At 38.7% G+C, this 25343-nt stretch overlaps 1 protein-coding gene across 4 annotated transcripts in view; it reads left to right on the forward strand.

The window, feature by feature from the left end:
* Window positions 1-25343, forward strand: part of FRAS1 (Fraser extracellular matrix complex subunit 1) — a 409376-nt gene that overhangs the window by 153728 nt on the left and 230305 nt on the right. For all 4 annotated transcript variants that reach the window (XR_012500267.1, XR_012500261.1, XM_074345854.1 and 1 more), the window contains exons 4-6: window positions 3392-3484; window positions 16485-16644; window positions 18392-18525. Coding sequence is in view for 2 of the 4 variants with exons in the window: in XM_074345854.1 (XP_074201955.1) it covers window positions 3392-3484; window positions 16485-16644; window positions 18392-18525 (387 nt within the window). In the remaining 2 variants the exon portion in view is untranslated. The remainder of the gene's footprint in view (window positions 1-3391; window positions 3485-16484; window positions 16645-18391; window positions 18526-25343) is intronic.

Here is a 25343-nt window from a genome sequence, read left to right on the forward strand (position 1 = left end):
TTTTTTGAAAGATCTTTCTGGTTTTTCAAAGATAATGCATACTATTGGAAATGAAGAGATCAGTTCCGAGGCTGTGAGAATAACCCAGATGAAAGAATGAGTCCTGAATCAGAGAGAGGGCAGTGTAGGGATCAAGAGGAAAGGGCAGGCTGAATAAATATTTACAGGGTAAGTCAGCAGAACTGAATGAAGGTAGGAGGATGAGAGAAAGGAAGAGGAAAGACAACTCACATATTTATAGCTTGATGACTAATTGGTTAACTGAGCTACAAACTGATATTGAGAATATAGGAGAATGAGGAGAAGCATCCCATCCAGGAGGAAAATGACTGTTTCAGTTTGGGCCACGCTGAGAGTGAAGTGTTCGTGGAAGAGCCAGGTGGAAATGTCAGAAACGCAGCTGGATATATGAGTCTAAAGCTCTGAGGAGAAGACAGGGTTGGAGATACAATGTGGGTATCATTAACAGGGAGACAGTGTGTAAACCTTTAGAATTAATACGCTCATCCAAAGAGATTGTGTGTAAAAATAATTGAAGACCAAGGATGGAATTTGGGGAACACAGTCATTTAAGGGGAGGTGAATGTAAGAGAGGAAACTTAGGAAGGTTAAGAAGGCATGGTCAGAGAGGTGAATGGTAAGAAATGATCAGAGAAGAGAACAGTGTTATGGTAGCCAGGAGAGTAGTTTCCAGAGAGAGTTTGTGTCAACACTGTTGATCCCAGGTAAGGGAAAAAGTGGGAGAAGAATTTAATATCATCCACTGACTTTGGCAACATTGAAGTTGGCGTCAGTAAAATGGCAAGAGTGGATGCTCTGTTACCAAGGTTTGAGGAGTGGATGGAAAGTGGGAGAAGGAAGGCCAAGTAAAGGCTACTCTTCAGGGAGCTTCACTGAGAATGGAAGAGAGAAATGGGACATTAGGTAGACACTGCTACATTTATAAACTTTCTTTGAACCTCCCATCCCCAAGCATCAAGCCTCGTGTGTGCCGCCATGGTGCTTGTGTGCACCCTTATTACACCCTTGACCCAACTGCAAGTGCTTGCTTATTTGTCTGCTTCTTCCTCCAGACACTTAGCTCCTTGAGAGCAGGAATATGCCTTCTTCATCCTGCAGCCCATCAAACGGCATGGCATGGAGCACACAGGAGATGCTTAGTCCAAATTTGTAGAATAACCAAACAAGGGAAGGGAGAGGGTTTTGTTTTGGATTTTGATATTACTACGAAAGAGATATGATCACCTTGGGAGTAAAAGGGGGATAACCTAGACAAGAGAGAAGTTATGGGGGAGAAGGGAGACAGAAAGACAGAATGATAGAACTAGAAGAGTCCTTTTGAATTTATTTCATCAGATTTTCTCAATTTATAGACAAAGAAATAGACTTTTAGTTGTTTAGTCACTTGGTCAAAGGCACAGAGCTAGTCAGCGGCACAGCCATGACCAGAATCTAGTCCGTGGCTTATGACCCAATGTAATTTCTACTCCACTACATTTTCCCTTGTGTTTTTCTGGAGCATGTGTTGTTATTCAGACGTGCTGTGGTACACTTACTCATGGGGTACATTTATTCACGGCACAAGTTAATGAATCACCATTGTACCCTAAACCAAATTATTATTGTTATTAATAGTAACTTGAGTTCCTATCTTTTTTTAAACTTTAAAAAGCCCTTTGTAATTTATGTTTTGCTTATGGATTGACTGGAAATAACGTAGTAGTGTCAGTGGCAGTTCTGATAGATACTTGTATCTCTCTATCATCTATCTATTCATTCAATATCTATATATAAGAGATTTTTAATTCATACCCTGTATCCATGTGGAATAGCTACCTATGTAGTTAGACAAATAGGGTCAGAGAGAGACAGAGACAGAGACAGAGAAAAGTTGAGAGAAAGAAAACAGGCATCGGAACCTTGGCTGTCTACCCCCACTCTGTCAGGACCAATCTTCTCTTCAGGTTTTCTGGAGAACAGGTATGCACAGAGGACAATGCCATGCAAAGAAACGCTGCATTACATCGTGGGGTTGCAGCTGCAAACGTTTGGATTATCTCATTTTCTATCTGTATGAAGTTCTTAGTGGAAATTAGAGTGATCTATTTTCTACATTTACTGTCTCGGTGGAATTTAGGCAAGGTTAACTTCTATTTGGGGCTCACATGACACATTTGTGAATATTCATTAATGTTGCAGCATATGTAGCATTTTATAAAACCCCATATCATATAAGTTTTATCCCTTATTAAGCAGATAAGAATTTGGTGATCATTATTACTGATGTATTTATCTGTTTAGTGGATTAACAGTTGTGAAATTACAGTCCCATTTCCCATCCACTTTTGTGCATGCTGTTATATAAAATTAAATTCTTTTGTAGGTACAATTTTTTTTAATGGAAGCAGCCCAAAATAACAAAGAAACATTAATACATACAAAACTTTTCAAATTTACCAGCTGAATTCTTTGTAGACTTTTATTTTGTGGACAAGTCATGATCTCCTGTTTATTGTAGGATCCTCTACCATTTTTGATCAATACCACGAATTACCTGCTTTGCCACATCCCTAGACTTGAAGAAATGCTAAGTGGAAAAAACAAGATAAGTCAGAAGATCTAATAGAAGGAAAATTGGGCCTCAAAGACAAATGTTTGTGCCATAGTTTTAATAATTTTAGAGAAACAGATCCTTCACAGTGGCCAATAGATGGTTAGTTAACATGTGACAGCTTCCCAGTAAATCCTAGGGTATCACATGGAGGCCCATTCCCTTGATAGTGTCACGTATTGATAGAAAACACAATTGCAATTACAGAAGCCTTGATAAACAATGTAGATCTTTTTTGGAGCCCAGGAATTCTACCCGGCTCCCCACGGTACATGTGATACCCCCACGGCAATGCTGTTTCCTCTCCCAGCTCTGTCCTTCGGTTACCTGCCCCGTGCGCTCTGCTACTCTGTGTCCCAGGTGAAAGGGAACAGTGGAACTTCAGCTCCCCTCTGCTGGCTGCATCAGGCCTCTGTAGGATATTAGAAGACCTGCCAGCTCTGTGGCCCCCCCTGATCCATGTCTTCTCTTATCCCTTTTGGGGAAATAGAGTTCTTCTCTCACCCCAGCTGCTTTTCTGGTGTGACGCACAGATGGAGCATTTCTAGTGAGTAAAATTCTTCACTTCATTACATGTGAAAAGATGGAGACAATTTTTAAGGAAATCACTTTCACAAACGGGTTTGTTTTATCTTTGAGAGCAGCTCATCTTGACAGAGAATCCTCTTTGTTAGTTTATCCTGTTTATTGTTGTCACCCATGGAAACTCCTGAGATGTAGCGAATCTGACATGACTGTTTGCTGCTGCTATTTGACACTGAGCTGTTTTTAAATGCTTAGGGAGAAGTGCTTCAAATACCCGCCAACCAGTGCTGCCCTGAGTGTGTGCCGGGGACTCCCGGATCTTGCCATCATGAAAAGAAAATCCACGCAGTAAGTATTTTCTGACCCGTGGTTGATTCTGTGTCTGTAGCTCATTGACAAGGGAGGGCTGAATGCTAAACTTGTGTTGACAAGAGAGGATTTTCTTTCTTTCTTTCTTTTTTGGTTTGGGTTGTGGAGGATCTTAAGCTCATTTGACTTTCTGTGGGCATTTAGATTTCTCGAATAAGATTAAAACTGTCCTGTTTATTCCATAGCCCCCATAAATATTTGTCAATTGAATTTGTGTCTGTAGAAAGAATAGTCTGAGAATGTTTGATGAAGAAGCCGTGTTGCTGAATAGTGCAAGGACCGGCTTCCCTTTGGGTACCATGTATGTGTTTTCACTTGATAGTTACAAACAACCCTGAGTGGGTTAGTAGAGCAGATGTTATTACTCTTGTGTTAAAGATGAAGAAGTCGAATCGCAAGAGCTTAAGGTACTTCCCAGTATCTTACTAATAAGTGGTGTGACCTGGCCTTCTTACTCCTCATTCAGGATGCAGTTTCTAAACTTGAGCACTATTAACGTTTTAGGCTTTATTTTGGGGGGCCATCTTATGTATTGTTGGATGATTAGCAGCATTTCTGGTCTCTACCCCACCAGATAGCACTGTCCGCAGTCTGACAACCAGAAAATGTCTGCAGGCATGGCCAAATTTCCCGTAGAGGGCAAAAAGCTCACTTCTCCCCAGCCCCTTCCCGTTTAGAATCACAGTACTGGAAATCAGTACTAAAGTTCTTTTATTATACTTCCTCATTCCAGATCCTGTAGGATTAATTTAGAGATATTAAATACTGATTTAAAGGGATCATTGCAAGATTTATAATAGAAATTATGAAAATAGGATGGCTACAGTTCATCTCCGCTTGTACCTACATGTTCCCTTGAGGCAGCAGGTGAGGTTGAATGTGATAGAAAGAGGCTCTTTGCTTTAATCCTCATCTTCCACCGGATACAGAACTTTCCCCAAGTTAGTGTCTCTACCCATTCAGGAGAGAGCATAGGTTAGCCGGATTTGATATATCCACTCTAGGCTGCTATTCAGCGTGTGTACCTAAAACTCTGTGAGTACAGTGCACTTTCCCCGTGGGACAGGATCATCTCACTCGAGCCCCTGTCTCCACATTACCTGAGGAAGCCACTCTTTCACTTCTGCACAATGTACTGCCGAATGACACCCAAGCAGGATGTACATCTTCACACCGCGTGTCATCCTGCGCTGCTTGATTCAGTCTGTGTTATGGCGGGTGATGGAAATTTGCACATCACACAAAAGGATCCCCTGTGAAATGGAAAGTGCTGCAGGGCAGAGTGATGATGGAATTAATGCCAGTTCATTATGATTGGAACAGGTGTGTGGTGCAGGGTCAAGACCTTAAGCTGAATCTTTCAAGTGAGGGAGCCCCAGGATCCAAAATAGGGCCAGGATCTGGAGGGACAACAAACATCTTAAATAAGAGGTGGTACCAGGACATGAGACATCAGAGTTCAATTAATCTTAGCACTCAAATGGCTCTAATGACACTTGTCATTTGTTTGCTCGTGTTATGTTTGTGCACATGTGCAATCTTCTTATCTTTTTTTTAACTTTTTTTTATTGAGTAATAGTCATTTTACAATGTTGTGTCAAATTCCAGTGTAGAGCACAATTTTTCAGTTAGACATGAACATACATATATTCATTGTCACATTTTTTTTCGCTGTGAGCTACCACAAGATCTTGTAGATATTTCCCTGTGCTATACAGTATAATCTTGTTTATCTATTCTAATTTTGAAATCCCAGTCTGTCTCTTCCCACCCTCTGCCCCCTTGGCAACCACAAGTTTGTATTCTATGTCTATGAGTCTGTTTCTGTTTTATATTTATGGTTTTTTTTTTTTTAGATTCCACATATGAGCAATCTCATATGGTATTTTTCTTTCTCTTTCTGGCTTACTTCACTTAGAATGACATTCTCCAGGAACATCCATGTTGCTGCAAATGGTGTTATGCTGTTGGTTTTTATGGCTGAATAGTATTCCATTGTATAATACATTGTATAATACATTCCATCTTCTTTATCCAGTCATCTGTTGATGGACATTTACGCTGTTTCTTCTACCATTTTAAATTGAAGTATAGTTAATTTACAATTTATGTTAGTTTCAGGTGTGCAGCAAAGTGATTCAGTTATGCATATATATATATATATGTGTGTGTGTGTATATATATATATATATATATATATATATATATATTCTTTTTCAGATTCTTTTCTTTTATAGGTTATTGCAAGATATTGAATATAGTTCCCTGTGCTATACAGTAGGTCCCTATTTATTTTATATATAGTAGTTTGTATCTGCTAATCCCAAACTCTTAATTTATCCCTCCCCACCCTCTCTGCTTTCCCCTTTGGTAACAATAAGTTTGTTTTCTATGTCTGTGAGTCTATTTCTGTTTTGTAAATAAGTTCATCTGTATTCAAATGATACAGTTCATCTGTATCATTTAAGATACATGGACAATTTTTTTCTATCTTTATAGTGATCTTCCTTGCCTCCCAGGTGAGACACCTGGCACTTGGCAGTGAACTTGTCCCAATAGGTGCTCAATAAAGATCAATGACTGGAGGACTCAAACAAGAGTAAATCCCTCCTCCAGCTTATCCATGTCCTTGTCCCAAGGGTATATTGTTCATTTGTGCGGTGGATCGGTTCAGGGACCACAGATCTGCCTATGTGTTAGCTAGAAATCCACTTGGCCTCCTACTTTTTCTGGAAGAGTTTAAAAAGTCCTCCTCCCTGCCTCCCTTGCACTTCCCCCCTTCTGCTGTACCGCATCACGCAGAAAGCTCTAAACCAGCTAAGATAGGTCCATGCGTTGTTTTCCCACATGCAACTCTCAAAATATACTCCCCCAGAAAGTGTTATAATTAAGTTTCTGGTACTTGATGTAACTGAGAAGAAGTCTGAATTTCAGGAACTGTGGCTTGAAGGAGAAATAGTTTCTGGTGGTCTACTTCAAATAGGAATAGAAGAATGGTTTTTTTCAAATTGAAACAAAAGTCTCCAATTTTAGTCTTAATAAAGTTAAAGTGATCGTGTTTCTTGTCTTCCTGTCCTTCCTTTCTCTCTTTCTTTCTTCACCTTTCTAGATTGTTGCCAAAATCTTGTTATTATTATTCATTTTCTTGAGTGGGTGAAATGCTTGTCTGGGTTGGGACTGAGACTCACCTTGTCACTTGCATCACTATATTTCTTCCTGACTCTTGGAGCCTTTTCTGTCTTGCCCTGTCTGCTTGCTTGGGAAGCAGTTTCCAGAGCACTTTCCTGTCCCACTAAAAACAGTGGTAATTCTCTCTCTTTAGCCTCTGGCTTGCCTCGCGTGGGGTGGATTATGAGACTTTCTTCCAGTAGCTATAAAATAGCCTGGTGTTTTAAGAACTTTGGAATGGCGAAGTGAAGCTTCCCCCTGAGAGAGAGATTCAGAAGAGGCTTTAGGATAGAGTGAGTGTGGTGTTGGAGTGATGCCATCTCCAGAGAATGGAGCTGAAAGGAAGGAAAGTAAAGGATGGTCTGAGCTCCGGGCCATGTGAGGAGGCCACCTTTAGTGAAACAGCCATGCCTGGCAAGCGGACCTCCTTTGCGGGCATTGTGGGCAGCACCTTATACAACTGGCATTCCAGCAAGTCAAGACAAGTCCCCACATCTTTCTTGGAGGGAGGAAAACTCTTGAGCCTTTTGGCTGACTCCAGGTTATTTGAGATTTTCGCATGGGCTTATTACAGCCAGCATTTGGGGGACCATTTCATCCATGACCTCCCAAAGCTATCCTTGCAAATGAGCTTTTGGATCTCTGCCCAGCCTTGCCAACCAGTTAAGGAGAAAAGCCTGAAATATGTTTTCCTAAAGAGTGGGGGATTTCTTTTTCCCTGTTCTTTTCCCCACAAATTAGCTTGTGAAAGGGAGGAGAAAGGACCTTTAACCCCCTTTCTTTTCCTCTGTACTAATTTAACCTCAGCACCAGATAATATTGTGTCTGAGAAGATAGTGCTTGAAGAGTCACTGAAAAAGAAAGTGGCAGGTGGTGATGCCCCAGTGCCCACATCCGATTGAATCCGGAGCGTGGAGAGAGAGGTCTGCCTGTTTTGCCTGTCTGTGAGGCTAAAAGGAGAACTAATTTATGTGTGTGAGAGAAGAAATGAATATTGAATTCTGCAGCTTTGTTCTCTTCAAAGTAGAGGATGTAATTACAATATGCACAGAGCATCCCTAGATATTTAGTATTCTGGATCTATAACTTTGTAATGGCAACAAATTATATAAAGAAAAATTATTTTTTTTCTTCTGTCAGTAAACCAGGCAAATACTTTATGACCTTATCTTTCCTTTGGACTTATGTCAATAGCCAAGCTGACTTGTTATTTGGCTATGCAGAAGAATATATTTAAGATGTTGTCTGCAGAATGTGCTTTTGCCCAGTGTCAAAATCTCATGTTTTCAAAAGGTATTGAGATTAAGATGGCACAGCTAAAACCGGGTCTTGTAGGAGCATTGCTTTATGTATCCATTATTTCTTGATTTTACAGAGCTTTCTTTGCTGTTACAGTGCTAATGAAAAGTAAGACTTTTGTAAATGGGTATAGGGAACACTGTGAAATTTAAAATTGAGTATCTATCTATCTATCTATCTATCTATCTATCTATCTATCTATCTACATGTACAAAAGCCCGTGAGAGAGGTATCACTGTTTTAGTGATAAGAGTGGGAGATGAAAATGGAGGGAACTCATGTGACTCATGTCAAAGGGAGAAGTGAGAGTCATTCCCCTCCATCATTCTGTGCACTTTGGATCACTGTCTGGGGCATCTGTGGCTTTGACATCAAGCAGTGGGGTCTCCCTGGCAAATGTTCATTGTTATTCCTATAATCCTCAAGCTTATTGTGAAGAGAGACTCCCTTCCTTAATTTTATGTCCCTTGAGTTAGATAATAGATTCACATCATTCAAGAACTTGAAGGTACCGAAGAGATCAGCTAATAGAGCCCTCTCATTTTACAGATGAGAAAACTTTGGTGGTTGACAGGTTATTATTATAATTAAGTTCTGTGGTTTCAGTCTGAGAGGCGGTATGATTGCAGATGTTTAAGAAATGACAGTGTTTCTTAGTAGTAACAAAAACAAGCTCTTGTTTCAATAAAATGTCTAGATGTTTAGAAGCAATCTCCTAACTTTTAATAAAGATGTTCACTTCTAGTTGTTTTATAAGCAACCTTCTAATTCTACTTTATTTAAGATATATAAATGATTCATTAGATATTTTAAACAGTACTTTGCTCTCTGATGACAAAAGTGAATATTTGTTTATTGGAGAAAATTTGTGAAAATAGAAAAGTATGCAAGCAGAGAAAAATCCACTAGTAATCTCTAAACTATGAAAACCACTATTGTTCCCTTGGTTTTCTTGAAGGGTGGTGGCAATGAAGATGGATGGATGGATAGGTAGATAGAGATTTATGTTTTTACATATTGTATACTGTGTATCCAGTTTATGTCTTGCTTTTTTACATGACATTATGTTGTAAGTAGTTCCCCCACATACTCTTGGAGAACATGATTTCCTATTATTAGATATTTGGGTTGTTTCCAATATTCACTGAAAGATTTCCAATTTCGCTATAAAGAACAATGAGATGGAATTCTTTGTATTTAAACTTTCTTGTGTATCATTGATCATTTTTCTTCAGATAACTTCTTAAAAGTGAAATTAGCAGATCAAAGCATCTAAAGATTTTGTGTATTGAAGCTGTGACATCTATGGTCATTAAAATTCAATTTTAAGTTGTCTGTGTCTAATGATAAACCCAGGGGGAATATTACAGTTAGTACAGCTTCTTTTCAAGTCTGATTACCTTGGGTAGGCCCCAGCTGGCTGAGTTATTCCAGGTGCTAAAGTGAGAGAAAGCTTTGTGTAGGAGAATCCCACTCCACTGCAGCTCCCCTAAAAATAACTACTATGAATTTTAAACAGTTCCCATATCTGATATTAAAAGATATTATCTAATTTTATTTTAATTAATATTTTTTGCAGTTAGTAAAGCTGAATATTCTATAAACTTATTGCTACATTTTCCATTGGGATTTTTTTCCTTTTAGTATTGTCATCTGCAAATAGTGATTTTTAAATTTTTCCCTTCCAATTTGGATCCCTTTTATTTCTTTTTCTTACCTGATCACTGTGGCAAGGACTTCCAAAATTGTGCTGAATAAAAGTGATGACAGTGGGCATTCTTATCTTGTTCCTGACTTTAGAGAAGAATTTCAGCTTCTTACCACTGAGTGTGATGTTAGCTGTGGGTTTGTTGTATACGGCTGTTATTATGTTGAAGTATGTTCCTCTGTACCCACTTTGTTGACAGTTGTTGTCATAAATGAATATAGGATTTTGTCAGATGCTTTTTCTGCATCTTTTGAGATGATCATGTGATTTTTATCCTTTGCTCTGTTAACATGGTGTATCACATTGATTGATTTGTGGATATTGAACCATCTTGCATCCCTAGAATAAATCCCACCTGATTCTGACATATGATCCTTTCAATGTATTGAATTCTGTTTGCTATTTCTTTTTTTTTTTTTTTTTTAGGATTTTTACATCTATTTTATCCCAGATATTATCTTGTAATTTTGTTTTTTTGTAGTGTCTTTGTCTGGCTTCCCTTGTATGTGAGGCATTGTTTCTCTCTTCTTGCTTTTAAAATTCTCTCCTTATCTTTTGTTATATTAATGACATGTTTTGGTGTTAATCTCTTTGAGTTCATCTTGTTTGGGACTATTTCCTTCCCCAGCTTAGGGAAGTTTTCAACCATTATTTCTTCAAATAACTTTTCTATACCTTTCTCTCTTCTCCTTCTGCAACCCCTGTAGTGTGAATGTTAGTATGCTTGATGTTGTCTCAGAGGTCCCTTAAGCTATCCTCATTTTTTTTTTTTAGTTCTTTTTTTCTTTTTGCTGTAATGATTAGGTGATTTCCACTAGTCTGTCTTCCATGTTGCTTATGTATTCTTTTGTGTTATCTGCTGTTGACTCCTTCTGGTGTTGTTGTTGTTGTTGTTTTTCATTTTAGTTGTTGTATCCTTCAGTTCTCATTGTTTCTTTTTTATATTTTAGAATTCAGCAAGGTAGCAGGTTACAAGATTAATGTACAAAAATCAGTTGCATTTCTTTACACTAATGATGAATCAACAGGAAAAGAAAGTAAAGAAACAATCCCCTTTAAAATAGCACCCAAAGTAATAAAATACCTAGGAATAAATCTAACCAAGGAGGTGAAAGACTTAAACATGGAGAACTATAAAACACTGATGAAGGAAATTAAAGAAGACTTAAAAAAATGGAAAGATATCCCATGCTTCTGGATTAGAAGAATCAATATTGTTAAAATGGTCATACCGCCCAAGGCAATCTACAGATTTAATGCAATCCCTAGCAAATTACCCAAGACATATTTCACAGAACTAGAACAAATCTTAATAAAATTTATATGGAACTACAAAAGACCTAGAATTGCCAAAGCATTACTGAAGAAAAAGAAAGAGGATACAGGCCTTCCTCAAAAAAAAGAGAACAATCTCAAATAAACAATTTAACCCACCAGCTGAATGAACTAGAAAAAGAAGAACAAAAAAACCCAAAAGGCAGCAGAAGGAAGGAAATTATAACAATTGGGGAGGAAATAAATAAAATACAGATTAAAAAGACCATAGAAAAATTCAATCAAACCAAAAGCTGGTTTTTTGAAAAAGTAAATAAAATCGATAAAACCTCTAGCCAAACTCACAAAGAAGAAAAAAGAGGGAGCACAAATTAGCAAAATAAGAAAGGATAATGGAGAAATTATAACAGATTAAATAGAAATACAGAATATCATACGAGAATATTAGGAAAAACTATATGGAACCAAACTGGATAACCTAGAGGAAATGGACAAGTTTCTGGAAACATACTGTCCACCAAGACTGAATCAAGAAGAAACTGACCACTTGAACAAACCGATCACTAGAAATGAAATCGAAATAGCAATAAAAAACCTCCCTACAAGTAAAAGTCCAGGACTGGACGGCTTCACTGGGAAATTCTACCAAACATACAAAGAAGAACTCATACCAGTCCTTCTCAGACTCTCAGAAGATCAAAAAGGAGGGAATACTCCCAAACTCCTTCTATGAAGCCACCATCACCCTGATACCAAAACCAGGCAAAGACACTATCAAAAAAGAGAATAATAGGCCAATATCACTGATGAACACAGACGCCAAAATCCTCACCAAAATATTAGCAAATAGAATCCAACAACACATAAAAAAGATTATACATCATGACCAAGTGGGGTTCATCCCAGGGACATAAGGGTGGTTCAACATATGCAAATCAATCAATGTAATACATCACATCAACAAGAGAAAGGACAAAAACCACATGATCATCTCAATCGATGCAGAAAAAGCTTTTGATAAAATTCAACACCCATTTATGATAAAAACTGTCACCAAAGCAAGTGTAGAGGGAACATATCTCAACATAATAAAAGCTATATATGACAAACCTACAGCCAGCATAGTACTCAATGGTGAAAAACTCATAAGCTTCCCACTAAAATCTGGGACAAGACAAGGATGCCTACTATCACCACTCCTATTCAACATAGTCTTGGAAGTCCTAGCCACAGCAATCAGACAAGAGAGAGAAATAAAAGGGATCCAAATTGGAAAAGAAGAGGTTAAAGTGTCACTATATGCCAACAACATGTTACTATATATAGAAAACCCTAAAAGGTCCACACAAAAACTACTAGAGCTGATTGAAGAATTCAGCAAGGTAGCAGGTTACAAGATTAACGTTCAAAAATCAGTTGCGTTTCTTTACACTAATGATGAATCAACAGAAAGAGAAAGTAAAGAAACAATCCCCTTTAAGATAGCACCCAAAGTAATAAAATATCTGGGAATAAATCTAACCAAGGAGGTGAAAGAATTATATGTAGAAAACTATAAACCATTGATGAAGGAAATTAAAGAAGACTTTAAAAAATGGAAATATATCCCATGCTCTTGGATTGGAAGAATCAATATTGTTAAAATGGTCACACTGCCCAAGGCAATCTACAGATTTAATGCAATCCCTATCCAATTACCCAGGACATATTTCACAGAACTAGAACAAATCATAATAAAATTTATATGGAACCATCAAAGACCTAGAATTCCCAAAGCATTACTGAAGAGAAAGAAAGAGGCTGGAGGAATAACTCCCCCAGACTTCAGACAATACTATACAGCTACAGTCGTCAAGACAGCATGGTATTGGTACAAAAACAGACATATGGACCAACAGAACAGAATAGAGAGCCCAGAAATGAACCCACAAACTTTTGGTCAACTAATCTTCGACAAAGGAGGCAAGAATATACAATGAAATAAAGACAGTTTCTTCAGCAAATGGTGTTGGGAAAACTGGACGGCAGCATGTAAAACAGTGAAGCTAGAACACTCCCTTACACCACATACAAAAATCAACTCAAAATGGATCAAAGACTTAAACATAAGACAAGATACAATAAACCTCCCAGAAGAAAATATAGGCAAAACATTATCTGACAGACATCTCAAAAATGTTCTTCTAGAGCAGCCTACCCAAGCAATAGAAATAAAAGCAAGAATAAACAAATGGGACCTAATGAAACTTACAAGCTTCTGCACAGCAAAGGAAACCATAAGTAAAACAAAACAACAACCTACGGAATGGGAGAAAATTTTTGCAAACGATGAAACTGACAAAGCTTGATTTCCAGAATATATAAGCAGCTCTTATGACTTAATAAGAAAGAAACAAACAACCCAATCCAAAAATGGGCAGAAGACCTAAACAAGCAATTCTCCAAGGAAGAAATACAAATGATCAGTAAGCAAATGAAAAAAATGCTCAATATCTAACTCTTTGTTGAACTTTTCACTGTGGTCTGTCATTCTCCCAATTCCTGTAAGCATCTTTATGATCATTGCTTTGAACTCCTTACTATGTAAATTACTTACCTTTGTTTCATTAGATTTTTTTTTCTGGGGTTTTATCTTATTTTTTCTTTTGGAACAGATTCCTCTGCATCCTCATTTTGTTTGATTTTCTGTGTTTCTGTGAATCTGGGGAGACCATTACCTCTCCCAGTCTTGAAGGTGAGGCCTTGTGTAGGAGTGTCCCGTTTGTAGATTGTGTATGCCAGGTGGCCTTGGAAGGCCAGTTGGGGCTGGAGCAGGTGTGGGCTGGGGTGGGCTTTAGCGTGTTTCAGGCTGGGTTAGAGCCTCCCTGGCAAGATGCCTGGAGCTGAAGTGGGCACCAGCCAAGGCTCTCCTGGGCTGAGTTGGGGTTGCTGCCTTGATGGGATGGCTAGAGTTGGAGTTGGTGCAGGCTGGAGGGCATGCTGGGAAGACCTTGTCAAACTGGCTAGAGTGCCGGGTGTTTTTCATACTGCTGCCTCTGTGCTGGGACTCAGAGAGAGTGAGTTTGTGCACAAGCCCTTCAGGAGTGGAGTCTCGGTTTCCTGTAGCTCTCCGTCTTCCACAGCTGTGAGCCCCACCGGTTTTCAAAGCCAGTTACGAGAGCCTCTCTTCCTAGTGTAGGTCTCCAGGGCTGTGGTGCCCAATATGGGGCTTGAACCCCTCACTCCTCAGGGAGGACCTCCAAGTTTGTTATCCCATTCTGCTTTTGAGTTGCCTGCTGCGGGGAGGGGTCTCCTCCTACCCATCTCGATGGGTTTTTTTCTTTATATCCTAATTGTAGAAGAGCTGTTCCACTAATCTGCAGGTTGTTCTTAAGAGACAGTTGCTTTACATGTAGTTATAAATTTGCTGTGTCCATGGGAGGAGGTGAGCTTAGAATCTTCCTACTCTACCATCTTGATCTTGCCTCCTGTCTTGGATTTTTGTTTCTTCCTATTGCTTGTAAAGGCTTTGATGTAGTAGAGTGTAATTCTAATTAATATAACTTGCAGTTTTTAAAAATCAGTTTGTTATTTGCCTTTTAAATTTTTTATAATGTATATTTGACAGACTTTAAAATTTTTAACTCATTGGAACCTATCAATTTTTCTCTTGTAATTTCTTCCTTTGCTTTTATGCTTGGTCCTTTCAAAGTGCAAAGGTCAATTGCCTGCTATATTTTATCAGTCAATAGTTTATTAGCAAGTTGTGAACTTGCCCATTATATGATGTACTAAATTTGAAATTTTATATTTAATTATAGAAGAAGTACAAGTTGATGGGAGGGGACTCGGCCTTGGCATCTACATCCATTACCACAATCACAGTCACACAGAGGTGTGAAAACGAATAGGAAGGCCGGAGATTCCTGCAGTGGAGAGAAGGGAGAGGAGTGAGCACCTCTTACCTGCCACCCTTCTTGCTGGCTCTTTAACAACTCCCTTGTTTAACCTTTATAATATTCAAGTGAAGGGAATATTGTCATACCATTTCAGTTTTTTAGACCAGGAAGCTGAAACTTAGAAAGATTAAGGCACTCATTCATAGTCCCCACAGCAGAGAGGGCTGAGCTGGAATCTGAGAACATGTATGCATCCAAGGAAGTACTTGGTTCATCCAACTCAGTGCATTCCTTGTATTTCTGCCCTCTGGTAGTCCCAGTGAGTCCACCTAAGGAAAGTAATCGTGATAGCAAGATGAGGACTTGGTTCCCAAATAATTGGAAGACAGTGACTATGACTATAGTTGTTACAATAATAGCGTAAGTTCTTAGTATTCCAAAATGTCAGACCTGGCGTGCTTGCAACCTGCAGGGATTTGCAGAATAAAGAAGTACTGTCTTGTTTAGGTAAGACAGGGTTCTTTTGTGTTTGAAAGGGAATAATTATTCTGGATGCTGGCTTGAAGAGAGGCTAGAGAATGTTTATTTTCTATGTTACGACACAGTTGAAATCCTCAGATTATATTTGGGTGATTGAGCACCTGCAATGTGTGATGTTTTTAATGGAAGTCTATATATGATTTGTGCTGAATCAGATATCATATGCTACATTTAAGTGAGGCAAAGGAAGGCAGGTTCCAATATTTAAGAAAATGTTATAGGATGAAAACTTTTTTCATTAAGCTAATTATTTTCATACATCTTTTAAAAGGATTTCATACATCTTTCCATTCTGCCATTGAGAACATATTTAAGAGCTACTTCCCCAAGCAGTCAACATATTTGTAGTTTTTCGCATTCAGAGTTCAGCCCCCATCACTCTGCATCACATCTTGAGAGTGGTTCATTTACTTTTGGTACTTGGTAAATCACCTAACTCAAAACATGGTTCTGTTAGATCCCTGATGCAGTGCTGCCTTTGGGAATGCTGTACCCCAGCCTGAAGTTGACTAGGAGCGTTCTGCATGTGTAGATGGGCACCCTCACAAGGATTTATGGGAGAACTGGATTCGCCAGATGCCTCCTGCTGCCAATCACACTTTCCCTGGGGCCCTCAGATCCTTGGAACAGGAGAGAGAGAAAGATGGGGGCAGGGAGAGATTGAGAACCCAAATATGGAAATGCATCAGGGTAAAAAGTAAAGGCAAAAAAAGAAACAGGATCAGAGTGAGAGCTATAGAAAATAATATAACTATTATAAAGAATTCAGTAGATACATGTGTACGTGTATGTATTTTACTTTGGTCTTCATAGAATTTTCTAAATGATGAGATTGGGGTAATTTTTATTTTCTATTTGTGCTTTTCTGAAAGTTTCAAGTATAAAATCTTAGGAATGAAGAAAGGAAAATGAAAGTTTATTTTTAAATTAGTCTCTGTCTGACTTGGAATATTGCAAACCCTGTTCTCAACCTTGCTAGCCTAGAGCCTTCTTCCATCCTTCCTGAGTTCCATCCTTCATTTGTTTGAAAGAAGGCTTACTTCTGTTCAGTCAAATGAAAGCTTGTATTCTGACAATAACCTTATCTTTCTTTCTTTTTCCTAACACACAGCATGGCACAGAGTGGGCCTCCCCCCCATGTAGTGTGTGCTCTTGCACTCATGGGGAAGTCCGGTGCACCCCTCAGCCATGCCCACGGCTGACGTGTGGACACCAGGAGCTGGAAGTCATCCCCGAAGGAAGCTGCTGCCCAGTCTGTGTGGGCCCTGGGAGTGAGTATGAGTTTACAGAGAGAGACATTCTTTTCCTCTGAGGTTTACCTGGGGACATCCCAGCTCTTCTCTTTCTTGCTCAGTGTGGCTCAGAGATCCCTAACCCCATTCTTTACTGGAACCTGGATGTAGTCTTGCACTTGGCAGGAAGCGATGTCAAAGAAAGTGAGGTTGGAACAAATCTTTAAGCTCCATTCCAAACTTGAGATTCTGCAACCCTCTGATTTATTATTTTGCCTTGGCCAGATGCATCCCTCTGCGTTCATAGCTCCTGAGAAAGAAAGGGAGGAAGAACAAGATCCTTTGATATGATTCCATGAGGCCAAGCTACCTCCGCCTGCCTCTTGGTGGAGAGAAGAACGAACAAATCACTTCTCCGGGCAGTATCACTAGCACTGAGTGTCCTGACTGGTCTTTGTGTCCACGCAGGTGGCATAACATCTTCCTCCAAAACACACTGAGCAGGAAGCAGGTATTTAATCTGTCTTTATGGCATCTTTGCTGTAGAGATTGTGCCTCCCTGCAGACCAAGGCACGGCTCAGCAAGCCCGGGACACACTTGTAGGTCTTCCTCTCCTCAGAATCCATGCTTGGTCTCAGTACCCCTTATTACATTTTAGGGATATATGTCCCTTTCCATTTTTATAATGAAGTAGTATCTACTTCACAATAAATACAAATTATTGTCATTGCTGCATTATATTCTGCCTTGGAATATAATCGCTAAAATGATAGTATTTTAAATAACACCTGGAAGCTACATTCTATTCTTGCCTTGTCCCTTTAAAAAGCCCTCTGATTTCTTTTTGATCCCCAGTTATTTCATTCCTGGCAACCATTTACCCTGGAGAACCATTCCAGGGATTCAAAATTGTGTTAGGAAATGATGAAAGTAGAATGCATTCCTCTTGGATTTCAGATGTCACCCACCAGAAAAGGACCAGCAGCTGCTTGGGGCCAAATAACCCTGCAAGTAAAAACACTCCAACAGTAGAGTTTAGAGATGGGCTGAAGAGTGGGCTCTCTGAATTTGTGGGCTCCTTTCTTATGTTTTAGGAGGCCTTCTTGTTGGCTCTCCATGAGAAAGATCTATTAGAAATATTTTTTCCTGGAGAGGTTGAAGGATCAGCCAGTGCTCACGCCATCATTTGCTGGGTGCCTAATAAAAATACAGGGTCCCAGTTCACCAAGCAGGGGGAGGGGGAACTTTTCTTTCCTTCTGTGGTCTTTCTCAACCTGTCATGTTTTTAATTTGCTATTAGTGACACCCTCCATCAGGCACGGGGATATTTGCCAGGTGGATGAGGCCTCCACGGGCACGCTGGGCCCCACCCAGCTACTTGGTGTGTAGGGCACGTGCACGCCCCAGGCACCCACACCCATGTACCCACTGTGGGTGGAGTGTGGCAGCGTTCACTGAGCAGATTTGGGATCAGGCTCCTGAGAACCCAGGAAGGCAGGGGTGCAGCAGGAGGGAGGTGGGACCATGCCTGAGCTGAGGCTCCAGACCCCTAGCACATGCTACCTTGTCGCCCCAGACTTCACTTAGGAAACTCAGAGAGAAAGTTATTAAGACTCGCACATGGTGACTGCAGAGCATTACCGCCCTAGTGTGGGGCCCGCTTGTTTGCACTGCGCCCCTGAGCACCGGGCCCTGCGTGACTGCACTGGCCGCGCAGCCATGCAGTCAGCCCTGGGATAAGCGATTGCAATGCTCCCAGTCATCCTTACTTCTCTGACCTTCCAGAACCCTGTTCCTACGAAGGCCATGTGTTTCAAGATGGGGAGGACTGGCGGTTGAGTCGGTGCGCCAAGTGTACGTGTCGAAATGGGGTTGCCCAGTGCTTTGCAGCTCAGTGTCAGCCTCTGTTTTGCAACCAGGTAAGGAAGACAGCCTCGGAGTGGACCCTTCACAGATTTAACTTCACTGTTCAGTGACTTGGAGTCTCTTCTGAGATCATGTCAGGCGGGCCTCGGAAGTACGGGGAACGAGAAGCAAAGGCTGTTCTATATTCCTTCTCCTTTTGGAGACCACCCCTGAGACATTTCTTTTACCCTTAGAAGCTACATATAGGTCTAATTACCAGCCATTTAGGCTAATTGTTACAGAATGAAACTGAGCCTTGAGGATACACACCGAGAAGCTGCCAACTTGAGTTGCAGATGTTCCAAAAATGTCAAGCTAAACATCTGGAAAATTCAGTAAGATGATCAGGATTGTTAATGTTTTCAGTGCATAGGTATTATCTGCTTTTTAAAGACATTATACATGTCTTTGAACCTGGTTATCCAGATGTACATTGTTTAATTTTCTTATAAGCTAATGATTCAAATTATCAAGGGATTTTCTCTGGGGAGGTTTAAAATAGTGGGATCTTGTTCTTCATTTAAAGCCAATCTGATTTTCAAAACATGAAGCTCTTCATACAGATTTAGAAGAGAAAATCAATTGCAAATAAATTTGATATACATGGTATTTTCTAATTTTTTGTTCTTCTCGAAGCTCCTGTAGATGTTCCTTGGCAGTTGACAGATATCCATGAAAGGAGTTTGCCTCCAGTTGAAAAATGGCTCATTTTTGATCTATGGAAAAGCTGGAAGCCAACATTCAGTTGATACAGAGCAGTATTTTGTGTCAAATAAAACAAAATCAATAACATGGCATATTGTGACAATTGGGCAATATTTTAAAGGCAGACAAAAGGCAATTAGACAAGAAATGCTAACTGCCAAATAAAGGGAACATGTATCTAATTGAAAGGCTAGATTGTGTTACCCACACTGTAGTACATGCTGCACGCCTGTCATGTCTCCCCATTCATTGCCAAGTCTTGTCCTGGCTCTGAGATTACAAATGAGCTTCTTGGTAGAGCTGCATAATATCTTACATTCAGAGGACATTGTAGTGTTGGGGCATTTTGATTTACACATTCCAGGCTTTAGCCCCCTTGTGTATGAAGGATAATTAAGCAGTTTATCACCATTATAATAAGGAGGTGGGAGGAGGGATGGAGGAAACACCATGGTGTACCTTTCACTTTAAATCTTTAAAACCTTAACCATGAACTGTGTATCAGGGGTTAGATTGAAAGTACTGGTTCCCATTTTTTAAAACATTAAATATAAATTCTATCTTCAAACAGTACTCCCTTATAGTTTGCATTGATTAATTTCAAAAGATGGAATTTGTTACCATAGTTTTTTTTACAGATATATATACATGTATTCCTTTTCCTATTCTTTTTGGTGTTGAATATAGTTCCCTGTGCTATACAGTATGACCTTGTTGTTTATCTAGTTTATATATAGTAGTTAGTATTTGCAAATCCTGAACTCCCAGTTTATCCCTCCCTATTCCCTTTCCTCCTTGGTAACCATAAGTTTGTTTCTATGTCCGTGACTCTATTTCTGTTTTGTAAATAAGTTCATTTGTGTAATTTTTTTAAGAGTCCACATATAAGTGATATCGTATGTTATTTTTCTTTCTCTTTCTGGCTTAATTCACTTACTATGACAATCTCCAGGTCCATCTATGTTGCTGCAAATGGCATTATTTTATTTTTTTATGGCTGAGTAGCATTCCATAGATGATTATATATATACACTATATATATATATATATATATATATATTTATACACACACACACAACTTCTTTATTGAATCTTCTGTCAATGGACATTTAGGTTGCTTCCGTATCTTGGCTATTATAAACAGTGCTGCTGTATTGGGGTGTATGTATCTGTTACAGTACTTTAGAGTTAAGTGATAGGTAAGCATTCTGAAGTCTTGGAAGTAGATTGATTTTAATCACTCTTACCTCAAGTCTATAGTTTTTGCCTTGACATTAAAAAAATCCAATTGTTAAATTATTTAAGCCATTTTTTCTTGATTTAATATCACTATTAGGTATTGAGTGTTCTGAGGATATAAAGAGGTGCTATAGAATTAGCACCGATTGGAAACATTTATCACTACCACAATCTAACCATCACCACATTTTGGGCATTTATTATGTGCCAGTCATTAATTTTAAGGGTTTTTAATTCTTATAACAACCTATGAAGTAGCCACTATTATTATCATCTCATTTTACAGTAAATAAAACTGAGACTCAGAGAGTTTAAATATTTCACTCAGGGTACCACAGTTAGGAAGTGTCAGTGCTTCTAACCTAGACAGTTCTACATCACAACCTCAAAGGACCACAGTTGACTCATATCTTTAACCATTATGGATACAAGTTACATATCATTTATGTATAATAATCACAATCACAATAGTTCCTAGCATCACGGATCATGATTGCAAGCATTTTATATGTTTTAACTCATCCAGTATTTAAAAAATGCAAGTTCAGTTGAAGAAAAGTATTTCCAGGTCTTGAGCTGTAGAAAATTTTGATTTTTTAATATAAGGTGTTTTTTTTTTATTGTAAAAGGACTCTGCATTTTTTAAGGGAAATTTGGGAAAAGCAGAAAAGAAAACAATCATTCATATTTCCACTATTCAAAAAGATCATGATAGAAGTTTTTTTGTAATCCATTCTAACTTTTTGGTAGGCAAATGTGGATATATTTGTTTGTTTGCATAGTTTTAATCAATTTCTAGAAGTTGGTGATCATCTCTGACAAAAGGAGAAATTACTTTGTTCAAATAGGGATTTTTCCCCATAGTGGGTAGTGTAAATTCTTAAGAGAATAACTTGCTTTCAGCTTCTGTCCAGGTGCCTTGTGAACAGAGCCGTAACTTGTCTGCTTTTTTGTAGTCTCATTAAAATGGTCTGTTCAGTCTGATGAGACTTCTTCCTCATGATAGTACCACCATTTTTAATACAGTTTTCCCATTCCCAATGTTGATTAATCTGAGTGGATTGAACTTCATCTTCAGATATTTTTTCAAAAAAGATAGAAAACTGGTGTGTCTTCTGAGCCACTAAGTATTTGAGAATTATTTTCTTTTTGACTGCATTCATGAAAGATAATTTGTAGGGGTCTAAAATTTAGGGGGATTATAACCTTCCCATATCAACTCCTTTCCATTGAATTCTGGAATTTAGTGCCATGAAGAAGTCTGAGGTTTGTCTGCTTTCTATTCTGTTATATTCAGCTAGTTTACTCTGTTGAATTCTTGCAAGATGTTTCTTTATCTTTATAATTAGAACTTTTTTCCAGGATATTTTTAAGTGAGGTGTCTTTCCACATATTTTACCTAGAATATTGCAAATCCCTTTCAGTCTGTATTCCAGTTTTCGAAATGTTTTCTTCAGCTGTGGCTTTGATTAGTCATGTCTGTTCCATTATTCTCATTTCTCCAGGAACACCTGTAATTCTTAGCTTGCTTCCTGATCTTTCCCCCTCATTATCGATCATATTCTCTCATCATTTTTCACTTTGTGTCTTTCCTCTGCATTATGGAGAAAGTTTCTTGAGTTTGTATTTACTACCTCCAGTATTGATTTTAATTTGACAATTTAGCTTTAATTTTCTTTTAATTCTTCCTTATTTTGCCTATCATTGGTTCATCTGCTTTTTTAATCCCAATGTTTTTTCTTTCTTTATTGCTTCTTGCTTCTATTTAATAAAGACTGCATTTTCTTGTATCTTACTGAGGTTGCAAAATGGCTTTTAAATCTTTTCTTTTAGATCCTGCAGTACGTAGTGTTCAGACATCTGCTTTTTCTGTGAATCTTCAGAATGTTATTACTTTTGTTTGCTGTTTAGGGTTTTTCCCCTCAAGTTCCTTTCTTTCTATTTCCTCATCCTTGATCAAGAGAAATCTGTCCATACCTACTACTTGAAAGCTTCAGGGGTAAGTGGCCTGCTTTTGGCTAATTTCTCTTCTTGGCTCCATAGCCAGATGCTAAGAAATGTGCATATCTCCTCATCCAAAGGTCCGGCAGGTTTTTGTTTTGTGTATCTCTATTGTCCTGAGATGAGATCTTTTTCTATCTCCATTGCCCAAGCCTCTCACATTTTGAATTCATGAAACAAAAGACTATAACCCCCACTCTGCGCTGCTGCAAGGGTTCTCTCCATGTCGCTCAGGGACTGTGTGCTCCACTTGCGGGGCATCCTCTTTCTGCTGCTTTCATCACTTCCTCTGCTCACCCTCCCCCAGTACACATGCATCCCACTCTTTGTGTTTTGTTTTGCTCTGTTTACATTATGGGCTCGACTAGGTATAGAAAGAAAGACATTGACAAAGGTGAAAGACTAGGTGGGCACTCTGGCCGCTCCAAACAGCAGCAGCCCCACCCTGTGGGGATGAACGCATGTTGTGTTTGATATAGGAAGGCAGAGATTTGAGAGGAAATGTTGGTTCTTAGTTTTTTTAACTTTTTTATTTTATTTATTTTTTGAAGGGGGGAGGTAATTAGGTTTATTTATTTGTTTAATTATTTATTGTAATGGAGGTACTGGGTATTGAACCCATGACCTCATGCATGCTAAGCACATGCTCTACCACTGAGCTATACCCTCCCCTCAATGGTTCTTATTTCTGTTTAGGTTTACAAAGTAAAGAAAGGCCACAGACTGTCTTATGCTCAGTGGGACTTCCTCTTGGCAATGGCAGGAGGTTGGTGGTAGAATTTTCATCTAATTTCTATTGCTTCAGAAGTGTCATAGCGGAAGATACTTTGTTCAAGAGCTCTTGGCCATAATATGCTATAAATTCTGTCATAAGTATTTTTATTTAAGGAATGTGGAAAACGATAATTAAATACCACTCACTCTTGAACAACATGGTGTGAACTACGTGGCTCCACTTACATGTGGATTTTTTCAGCAGTAAATACTACAGTACTAATTGATCCATGGTTGGTTGCATCCATGGATGTGGAACCACAGATATGGAGGAACTCTGGATACTGAGAGCTGACTATAATTAATACTCAGATTTTCAACTGTGCAGAAGGTCACCTCCCTAACTGCCACATTGGTCAAGGGTCAACTGTGTATCTTAAAAGGTGGTCCTACCCAAAATTGTAATGTCATTAATCTTTTTTTTTTTTTTTTTGGTATTGAACTCCTGTGATCACTGAGGGTACCATATTAGACTTGGGGTTGGCAAACTGTTTCTGTAAAGAGCCAGATAGTGAACATGTTCAGTTTTGCATGCCACATAGTTGGAACAACTGCTCAACCCTGCCGTTGTAGCACAAAAACATCCATAGATAGTATGTACATGAATAGATGTGGCTGTGTTCCGGTAAAAGTTTATGGAAATCAGTGGTGGGCTGGATCTGGTCATCAGTCTGTAGGATGCTGGCTCCTGTAGAATCTGTAGGTTTGGAAGGGCAAGTGTACATAGACCAGAATGATGGGATTCAGGTGTATGATAGCAACAAAAATGTACCGCTAAAAGGTCTTTCTCATTTCTCGGACCCATCTTGCTGCTCATCTTCTTCTTACTTGCCTCTCTTGTCCTGCTTATAAAGCACTGGCCCAGATGGGATCTCAATTCTCATGAAGTTCTCTCATATCCTGGGATATTTTCTCTGTAAATGCTTTTCCTTCTTGTCCTTGTGGGTCTCTATTTGTAAAGAAAGAGTCTGTTTCTGTCAATAAAATATATAATTAGGTATTGTCCATAAAAGTCAGAAAGCCTCGTTTTCCTTGTACCAACCTCTATACAAGTAATTACTCTTTTCTCATGCTCTCCAGTTGACTCTGCCATTTAACTTGGGTTTAGTCCATGTTGGTTAAGACAGATTGAGACTAACTCTCTGTTTCCCTTTGAGATGTGTGATCATGACATTTGTTCCCTGTTTACTTAACACTGTGTAAGTTCATTGTCTATTTCAATAAAGTTACTGAATAGTGAGTGTGACATCAGATATACTTTTATTTTACTTCCTCATTGATATTTCTTTAAACTGAAGACTTCTGAGGTCAAGAAATGCTCAGTGATTTCATAAATGTCCAGTTTTCACATACTCCATTAAATATCAATTGTCACAATATTTTTGTAGAATTATAAAGAAATAAAATAACCTAGACAAGAGAAAACAGTTCTCATTTTAATTCTAGTGATTCAGATGTTTGAAATAAATCCCTATTAGATAGTAATACATTAATCTAACTGATCATAGATAATTGAGTATAACTTAGTTAAAAAACTACTGAGATGTGATTGGAATTTTCCATGAAAGATGAAGCTTACTTGACCCCTATACTACAACACACCTCCAAGTACCCTGGCCTTCTTTTTTTGCAGAGTGAATTCCCTAGCAACCATAATAATACAATCCCATTTTCTCCTTCTTGTAAGAGAAAGTGCAAATAAATGTTGAGGAGATATCTTCTATATAAGATCTACCACCTCTTAGTCATTGAAACTTGGTTTATTCTAATCTTCCTTTTCCTACCTTTTATTTGTCTACCTTCCTGCCATTCAAAAGGCTCGTTGATAAGTCAAAGTGAGAAGCTGACTCTTTGGCATTAATGAGGAGACTGTTGCTATGAAAATTCTTCTTAGGGCAGCAGAATGGTCTGATATTTTTGGGGTTGGGAGTAGTAAAGCTGAGAATGTAGGAATAAGGTGATGGGGGGTCCTTTGGGCATTTAGTGTTTGTCACCCACATTTCTCTGCACTGGCTTATTCCTAGATATCTAAGATCATGATTAATTTTTTCATGTTCAAGACCTCCCTAATACATATATATATAAATGTGTGGATTCACATAAAAATAAAAAA

Source organism: Camelus bactrianus, chromosome 2 (assembly GCF_048773025.1).
Source record: "Camelus bactrianus isolate YW-2024 breed Bactrian camel chromosome 2, ASM4877302v1, whole genome shotgun sequence".
NCBI lineage: Eukaryota > Metazoa > Chordata > Mammalia > Artiodactyla > Camelidae > Camelus > Camelus bactrianus.